A 9,959-nucleotide genomic window follows, 5' to 3' on the forward strand; every position below is an offset into this window, starting at 1 on the left:
TCCCCCCTTTGATGCCTGTGCCTGCTCGTTGAAGACAATGCCAGGAAACATCTGAGCACATTTCAGCCATCCTTTTAAAACACCACAATCCAGAGCTTTTGGCTTTATTTCCACACACACACACACACACACACACACGCCTTGTCACACACACTCTGTTGCCAGTGGGCCATGGCTCAATAATTCCAATTCCTATTGTCTCATCGACATTCCTCCATGTTTACATGCCAGGCAGCCAGGAGCTCAGCAGTGTGTTGACAGCCTTTCCTGTTCCATCGTATGACTAGTGTGTAACCCCCCTAGTCTGTGTCTGTTTCCTCTGACTAGTGTAACCCCCCTACTCTGTGTCTGTTTCCTCTGACTAGTATCAACATTTAAACAGGCCCTCAAAACCCACCTCTTCAAGCTTGCCTTCACCAGTTAACCCTCTCAGTTAACCCTCTCCCCCTCCCCTTCCCATGTGTCCCCAGCACTACCGTAATTAGGCCCCTATACTTTCTTTCATTTATATATTTTTTATTTTTATTATTACTACTTGATCTTTTCAGTTTGTAAAGCGTCTTTGAGTGTCTCGAAAAGCGCTATATAAGTCTAATAATAATAATAATAACTTTTATTTGTATAGTGCTTTTCCTGCAAACGTTGCAGCTCAAAGTGCTTTAATCATTATATAATCATAATTTAATGATTTCATTTAAAGGCAATATTAAAAAGATGGGTTTTTAGTCTTGACTTGAACGTATATGCTGAGGTTGCATCCCTAATGTAAACTGGCAATGCATTCCACAATCTGGGCGCATAAAATGAGAATGCAGTCTCACCAGATCTCTTCTTTTGTACATGTATTATTATTATTATTATTATTATTATTATTATTATTATTATTATTATAGTCTAACCCCCCTACTCTGTGTGTTTCCTCTGGGCCAATCAGAACCGTGTACAGGGTAGCGTACCGGGAGGTGAGCAGAGTGGCGCCCGCCCTCTCACGCTCTTACCCAGAATGCTGCCCGGGGTGGCGACGGCTTCACTCTCACAACTGTAACCAAGGTAACGTGGGCTTAATTAAATGTCACTCTCCCAACTCACCACCTGTACAGTACACCAGTATCAGAATCAGAATCAGAATCAGAATCAGAATCAGAATCAGAATCAGAATTGCTTTTATTGCATCAATGTACAGATACAAGGAGTACAATTCTTGGGTACAGGTTCAATTAGGCATTGGCATTGCAGTAGAAATACAAAATCAATACTAGAATAAGCAGGATATAAACAATAAAAACAATAAAGAATAAGAAGGGTATAGTCAACAATCAACAATAGCTGTATATACAATAGCGTTGTTGATTGTTATTATATATCCTGCTTATTCTTTAAGAACATACTCCGGTGTGTCTGTGTGTGTGTGTGTTTGTGTGTGTGTGTGTGTGTGTGATGTTCTCATGCGTTGTGTCTCTCTGTCTGTCCCAGCGGTGTGTGTTCAGGCCTGTGTGAACGGAGGCACCTGCCTGAGCCCCAACCGCTGTGCCTGTCCTCTGGGCTGGACCGGACGCTACTGCCAAACAGGTACACACACACACACACACACACACACACACACATCTGCATACACACACAGACACACACCTGCATACACACACACACACACCTGCATACCCACACACACACACACACACACACACACACACACGCACACACACACACACACACACACACACACACACACACACACACACACGCAGGACATGGAATCACCCCAGTGTTCCTTCCCTCTCTCTCTCCCCAGACGTGGATGAGTGTGTGGAGGGGCAGCCCTGCTCCCAGCAGTGTGTGAACACGCCAGGCAGCTACCGCTGTGTGTGCAGGGAGGCCTACAGGCTGGCGGGGGACGGGCACGCCTGCCACAGCCTCCCCCAGCCCCCCACCCCCCCTCCCCTCCCTCCTCCTGCTCCTCCCACTATGCCGGGTCAGACAGTAGCAGACGATCACAGATCCACCGCCAGCAACGCAGCAGGTACTGTACTCTCTAACGCTCGCTCTCTTTGTGCCTGTGTCAATATGACTGTATGTGTGTGTGTGTGTGTGTGTATACAGGTGTGTGTGTGTGTGTGTATGCAGGTGTGTGTATGTATGCAGGTGTGTGTGTGTGTATACAGGTGTGTGTGTGTGTATGCAGGTGTGTGTGTATGCAGGTGTGTGTGTGTATGCAGGTGTGTGTGTATGCAGGTGTGTGTGTGTGTGTATGTATGCAGGTGTGTGTGTGTATGCAGGTGTGTGTGTGTATGCAGGTGTGTGTGTGTATGTATGCAGGTGTGTGTGTATGTATGCAGGTGTGTGTGTGTTCCAGCAGAGCCTCCTCAGGGACAGAAGAGGACCTGACCTAGCCAGCCTCGCGGTGCATTATTACTTTTGGTACGCGCTATGCCACCCTCAACTCGTACCGTGAGTAATAATGCACTGCGTCTGGTATCAGCTGCGAGCGGACCACCCTGGGCGGTACGGTACGACCCCCCCCCCCCGATAACAACTGTACAATCCACTTCCGTCTAAACAGATTTATCTTCCCCGTAAAAAAACAAAAAACAACCCAAACATACCAGAACCTTCTTTTAGCACGTCCCTCCCCCCTCTCTCCCACACGCTCACACATTTAAACCATCTAAACTGCTGAGTATCATCCTGAGAAACCCCCCAAAAAAGCGGGATTCTTACGGTCGTTCTCATAGATAGAGAGATGTTTGTTTGGTGTTGCCTTAGCAACCGTGCTGAAATAAGCTCTGTGTGTCTGGACGTGTTGGATGGGAGTCAAGGAAAGTCCCTTTAATTGCCTCTTTTCGGAGTGTGTGTGTGTGTCCGTGTCTTGGCACTCCTCTGTTGGGAGTATGGCACACATGATCTCATAACTTCTCTAACGACCTCTCTTGAGGTTCACCCCTTATCACCCAGACCCCCCCCCCCCCCCCGACTGTCCCAGTCTGTCAGTCTGTCTGTCTGTCTGTCTGGAGAGAGGTGAGGAATTCAATAAAGGAGACATTGGCTTTCACATGTCTGCATATTCACTTCCTGTACATGCCAGTGCTGTAACAACAGGGAGAATGTACACAGAGAGGTTGCCAAACCATCTATCTATCTATCTGGCTGTGTGGATTTCTGCCCAGAGGACCGATTTCAGACCAAATTCACACAAGACGAATCTCCTCATCTACTGTACACGTAGTCAGGCTGTTCACCCCCCCCCCCCCCCCCCCCCCCAGAGTGTGTAATCATATAACGTACATGTGGATTGATGAACTGGAGAACTTGGGAACCGTTGCCTAAATTAGCATATTAGAGAGAAAAACAATGAAGGACAAAACACAGATATGACAGATCTCTCTACGTTGGAAAAGTGACTCAGGGGTTTATGTGCGTGCTTGTCTCAGAGGCTGCAGCTCTTCGGCGGCAGCACTGCTTTGGGTTTAGACGAGCCGTCCCCTGATCTGTTCATACCCCGGCGTGATGTTGAGGGTGATCACCGAGACCAACATGGGGGGTGAAATGCCTTGCTCACACTAAACTGTGGAGGCTCTCCAACTGACCCCCCCCCCTCTTCTCTCTAACCCCCCCTCTTCTCTCTGAACCCCCCCTCTTCTCTCTGCCCCCCCCCCTCTCCATCTGACCCCCCCCCCTCTTCTCTCTGACCCCCCCTCTTCTCTCCATCTGACCCCCCCCTCCCTCTTCTCTCCATCTGACCCCCCCCCCTCTTCTCTCTGACCCCCTCCCTCTTCTCTCCATCTGACCCCCCCCCTCTTCTCTCTGCTTTGGAGAGGTTTTAAAGTTGGTTGTTTTTTTTCTCTCTCTCTCTCTCTCCTCTTGGCCAGGAACTCGCGTTCTCATTCCAGTTCCATCAACCTTGTCTGCTGGGGGTCATTGCTCGCCCCCCCCCCCTTCCTCCCCTCCTCTCTCCCCCCCCCCTGCTTCCCGACTGACTGCCGTCTCGATAGCATTCCCACATCTGGGAGAGATTGAGCAGTTCTCAGTTTGGCTCTCCGTGGCCTGAGAGCTGGTATCCCGTGCTAAGCTAAGCCCAGCTCTGGGGACCTGGCGTGGGGAGCTAGGGGGACACTTGGTGGCATGTTGGACCCAGGCCCAGCCCACCCTCGTGGTGCTGTAACCGATACAAGGGGAAATATGTTTAGAGAGCCAATGATGGACTGTTTGTCTATTTATAGGGCGTTCTCTGTCAGTTTGTATGTGTGTCTATGTCGTTTTCCCATATCTCCCCGGGCTCCTTGACAGACAAAAGTTATGGCTTTGTCACCGGCTTCAACCCCCAGGCCTAACCCCCCCAGGCCCCCCTGTGGTTCTGCGGTTCACTTCCTGGTTCGGAGTTCTGAGGTATGAATCATTCTGGAGACGGATGAAGGGAGGAAGCTTTAGGGACTAGGAGAGGATGTCAGAGCTCCAAACGCTTGATGGATCTGAGAGGATTAAGCCCCCCCCCCCCATCCACACACACACACACACACACACAGCCTTTCACTACCCTTTACCCCTTGGTTGAATTGTTTTCCCAGAACTCCCCTCTGTCAGCTGACCCACCCTCTGGAGTAGGAGGGGGTGTAGAGACGTATGTTCATGTTTACTGATGTGTGTTTGTGTCTGCAGGTGGAGGGGGGCTGGCGGAGAATGTCACAGAGGAGGTGCAGATCCTGAAGAACAGAGTAGAACTGCTAGAGCAGGTAAACACACACACACACACACAGACACACAGACAGACACACACGAACACACAGACACAGACAGACACACACGCACGCACGCACACACACGCACACACAGACACAGACACGGACACCCACATACACACACCAAAATTTGCCAAAGAAACAGCAAACATACACACCATGCTTCCTTTGAAACGCCAGACACACACAGTGACCTTTTCAAAACTGTTCTGGGTTTCATTATAAGCTTAGTCGTTTTATGCTCTGTGATTTACAGAAAACATCAAACTGTAGCTGCATTTGGGAGGTCTATACATTTTTACAAGGGCAGCGTTACACATGAACCTGCCCACCGTGATGGCACGACTGATTCAATTGTGATATCTGCCAACAAGATCAACTGCCCTTTCTCCACTGCCGGCATCCTCAGTGATGTTAGGAAGACCTTGATGATGACCAGCTGTGCAATAAGGTGTTAGGAGGAGTGAACGTCTTTCTATCTAACTGCCCTCCCCCCTGTCCCTGCCATCCCTCTCAATTGTATCCTCTCATCTTGTCCTCCCTTTTCTTTCTCTCTCTCTCTGTCTCTCTGTGTCTCTCTCTGTAGAAGCTGCAGCTGGTGTTGGCCCCCTTCAACAGTCTCTACCCTCTGTCGTTGGACGAGGGCGTGTCGGAGAAGACCACCTTCCTGTCCCACTCCTTCCAACAGCTGGACCGCATCGACTCCCTCAGCGAGCAGATCGGCTTCCTGGAGGAGCGCCTCGGCACCTGTGAGTGGAAGCCGGGCCCGGTCGTTCAGAACGTTTCATCTGGATCAGAACGATCCCGTTTCTGTTTTGTTTTTTTCTCGCTATCCAGGATCAGATCGATCTGGCTGATTTCGAGTCGTAGAGGTGGAAGTCAGCCATCTCGATCGAATCCTGGATCAGAGAAAAATAATCGAGATGATTCTGATCCAGATTTGAACATTTTTGAACAACCAGTGTTTTTACGGTCCAGTCAAGTGACCATAGATGACCTACCGGCATTCATTACTGTTGTTAAAGTCTCTGGTCACTCTCTTGATGGGTCCTCTGTCGCTCTGTCTTCACTGCAGGTTCATGCCAGGAGAATTAAGACCCTGAACACGGCCTGGGGGTCTCTCTCGCCCGGAGGAGACATCTCTCCATACAAAGTTCACCACACATTGAACATAGGACTGGAGTCACGCTAATCTAGGATGTTGGCAAAGACGAGAAGGAACATTAGCACAAAAAGCAGTCAGTGTAAAAAAATAAAAAATGTTTCTCTGATGAGACCATTCCAAACGTCAAGCCTAAGCTTATGATGGGCAAACCTGTCACGTGCTATCAGACATAACCGGCCCCAGCAGTATTATTAAATGACCGTAGATTGCCGAGTCATTGACAGCACGATAGCATAGCACCACCTGTATCACGAATAATGGGACCTCATTCTCCTATTACCTTGAAATGACTGGAGCATCGGAGTCAAAACACCTGAGGGTCAAGGGTCAAACTGGCCATTTCGTCTCTGCGTGGTATTTAGTTTCCAAGTTTACTTTCACATCGGTGCAGCTGGGTCCACTTTCTGAGCCCCCCCCCCCCCCACCTGTCCAAGGGCTCACGTGGACATCTGTATTTATCTATTTAAGTTATATTTCCATGTTATTTCACAGAGCTACTAATTGCAAGTAGTTGTTTTATACATAGTTGACCTTCTTTTGTAATAAAAAATCGATTAATCAAAAATTGCTTTTGTCTTCCGTTCATCATATGAGAACAACACTCATCAGTGGTTTGAACATAACAGTGTTCGATCATTTCTACCACACTCGAGGTCAAAGGATGCCATCTTCTCAAAGCTAACAGTGAGAGGTGAAATGTGGACTACCCGTTCCATACCCAATGAAGGCCATTATGAGCATTCATTAGACCACTTAAGAGTCAAAGAAAATAAACATGAACTCAACACCTTAATAAAAAAGAAAGAAAAGAATGAAATTTATTTATTCTTTTTCAAGGCATTCAAACACATTTATCCATATTCTGTGAAATCAAGATACATAACTGATATTAACCAGATACAATGGGTGTCTGTCTTGTGTGTACTGTCTCTCACACACACACACACACACACACACACACACACACACACACACACACACACACACACACACACACACACACACACACACACACACACACACACACACACACACACACACACACACACACACACACACACACACACACACACACACACACACACACACACACACACACACACACACACACACACACACACACACACACACACACACACACACACACACACACACACACACACACAGCTCAGTTGTTCATAGTTATCTAAAGCTACCACCAGATTACAATTTAATAGCTTTGGTGAAATTCTTAAATCATTTTTCTTAATAATCATTATTTTGTTCAAATATACCACCCAAACTCAACATCAAAAGTGCTTTATCAATGTATCAATACTTTAAATCATCCAATATCTTTAGTATAATTTAGTAAACAACAACAACCAAATCTACCAACAAGGCTCAAGTTGTACAGAACCTGTGAGCCACGGCCATTTTGAATTAATGACACATATAGCTGACAGACTGGAAAAGGTTGAGCTACAAAACGACCAGGAAAATCAAGAAACAACTATTGACCGGCAAAAATCAATTACAGTTTCCATTTTGGTTGAAACCAATTTGGTAGCAGTTCTGATGAACATTCAGATCTCTTGTTGCAAGAAAATACACCACTGCATTTGAGGAGAAGTGACAAAACAAAACAGCTCACTCATGAATATACATACTCCTCTGAACAAAAACAGATGTCACTGAATATGATTACTGACACATTTTCTTGATATGGTAGTATGAAACACTGGAACCTCAAATGCATTTGTTCCCTGGAGCGACAGTCCAGCAGGTGCCACTCAAACTACTGCAGTCCCTCCCAGTAAACCAAGAGTCCAAAAGGCGTCCTCAGGGAAGCCGGAATGTGGGTTCAGATCCATTGTAGTCCATAGACGTCATCTGGACGTCCTAGTAAGATGTCATCTGGACGTCCTAGAAAGACGTCATTTGAACCCACATTCCGGCTTCCCCGAGGACGTCTTTCGGACTCTTTGTTTACTGGGCCTCCGCGATGAAGAGCTGAGACAGGTTGATGACCAGACAGAGGACAGATGCCTTCATTCAGAATAACACTTCAGGAAGCTCGGGTGCAAAAGAAAGGAATCTGAGAGATAAATGTAACACTTTGATTCACCTTAAAAATCCAAAATAAATACATTTCATCAACACAAATCTATGGTGTCCAAAACCAACTGTATGCAAGACAACATCCCATTGGAATACATTATACTTCAAAATAGTTAAATGCAATTAGTCCACAAATATCCTGAATGTCGAAATACATTCTCAGAATGGTGTTTGACAGGTAAAAAGCTGCAAGCTACTTCATTTTGCAAACTGTAATGTAAAGGCAATGAACAATATACAATTTCCAAGACCCGAATGCAAATTATATTTGACGAGCTGCTTTACCATAAATAAATCTTCAGTCATTTATTGTTAGATGTTTTGTCTATAAATTACAAAATATAAAACCTCTCACAAGTTCATTAGCTAAACAATTCTAACTGAGATGATTGATCACCATCTTGAACGTAAGGCCAAAACATTCCCACAAATCTAAATGTTGTCAACCTTCCTTTAAAAAGTCACAGGCCAAACCCCAAGTCAAAGGGGTTACTAAAATACTATATTTCTTTTTAAGAGGATTTGATTCCTATTTGACGTCTACTGAGAATCATTTTTGTAGTGGGGGGGGGGGGGGGGGCAGAGATGAGCGAGATTAATTAGTAGTTAGTGACAATTCAAGTTGAGAGGAACATTAAAAGACAACAGAGAACTGACGAAGTCAATCAGGAGAAGATGTGAGATGTCAGCCTGTCTAGCTGCAGTGAGTGACTGCCTCCATTTGTTTGTCAATGGCAACCGTAAAACCGATCAATCGCTCTCTAACTGATCACACGGTCAGACACACAAACCGTCGCTGTGGTACCCCTGACGCTCCCCTCTCTACAACACTTTGAAATGGCACAACAGGAAGCTTGCACTTTGGAACAGTCATGTTTTGAACAGTTGGACATTGCACTTCAGGATATCACCTTTGATACGTCTTAAATAGGGTTCACTCAACGGAGTTCCTTAAGAGGAGAGAAAAGGTGTCATCAAAAAAACAAAAAAACAACTCAACAAAAAAAACAAGATCATTGGATGTAGAAATAAATAGAGAGAGCGAAGATATAGAACACAGCAAAAAAGTCACTCTTGCTCAATGTTACATGCAGATTATTTCTACACTGATGGAAAAAAGAAGACAAAACCAAAAGGAAAAGAAACACTGGTACACCGACAATGCACAACATCGGAAATGGAGACCACGTAAGTCCATGAATTCATTCATGATGTTTTTTGTTGTTGTTTGTACTTTGTTTCTTGAATAATTTTTCGCCATCGTACAGTGAGTGTGTCGTCGTTGAGCTAATCGGTCGCTTAGTTGAGAAGCTAACCGGTCGCTTAGCTGAGAAGCCGTTCTGAATATAGAGTTGGTTCTGCAGAGACACACCTTCTACAGAAGTCCCCGGGGCCCCCCAGGCTGTCTCTCTCCCCCCCCCCCCCCCCCGTCCTTCCTTTCCTTCAGAGAAGACACAAGACTGGAATGCAGAAAGGGGGAGGATGTATGAGGGGGGGGGGGGGTAGGTTATCATTGTGTGTGCGCGTGAGTCTGCGCAGGAAGTTGTGTGTGTGCGTGTGTTTTGAGCACGTGTTAAGATATCAGGTAAGGCAGCACGAGGAACATAGAAATATCCACCGACATTTATGAAGATCCCCCCCAAAAAAGGTTTACCTGTGATGAAACGCCATGAGAGAGAGAGAGAGAGAAAGGCGAAAACACAACCACTGATAAAATAAGACAAAACCCCCCCCAAAGAGATGGGACTCTTGAAAAACCGAGAACAAAAAAAAATAAACACCACCACCATGGTGGACAGAGCCAACCTAAAGGCATGCATGATGACCGCCCCGCCTCCCTGCTGCTCTGCCCTGCCGCCTCTCCGCCTCTCCGCCCCGGGCCAGGACCTGAGCGTCCTGCTGCGGGAGCCCCGGGGGGGGGGGGGGGGTTAAGGACTGCGCTGTGCTGGTGCTGCCGGTTGGAC

The 9,959-nt window shown here is 46.6% G+C and overlaps 1 protein-coding gene across 1 annotated transcript in view; it reads left to right on the forward strand.

Annotated features, from left to right (window-relative positions):
* egfl7 (EGF-like-domain, multiple 7) overlaps positions 1–6,435 on the forward strand; it is a 16,883-nt gene extending 10,448 nt beyond the window's left edge. Inside the window, exons 4-9 of the mRNA XM_080528399.1 lie at positions 935–1,050; positions 1,474–1,569; positions 1,790–2,017; positions 4,651–4,724; positions 5,317–5,479; positions 5,806–6,435. Coding sequence (XP_080384525.1) covers positions 935–1,050; positions 1,474–1,569; positions 1,790–2,017; positions 4,651–4,724; positions 5,317–5,479; positions 5,806–5,825 — 697 coding nt within the window. The 3' untranslated portion in view covers positions 5,826–6,435. The remainder of the gene's footprint in view (positions 1–934; positions 1,051–1,473; positions 1,570–1,789; positions 2,018–4,650; positions 4,725–5,316; positions 5,480–5,805) is intronic.
* The last annotated feature ends 3,524 nt before the right edge of the window (positions 6,436–9,959 follow it).

Source organism: Nansenia antarctica (genome assembly GCF_963989245.1).
Source record: "Nansenia antarctica genome assembly, chromosome: 4".
Classification (NCBI taxonomy): domain Eukaryota; kingdom Metazoa; phylum Chordata; class Actinopteri; order Argentiniformes; family Microstomatidae; genus Nansenia; species Nansenia antarctica.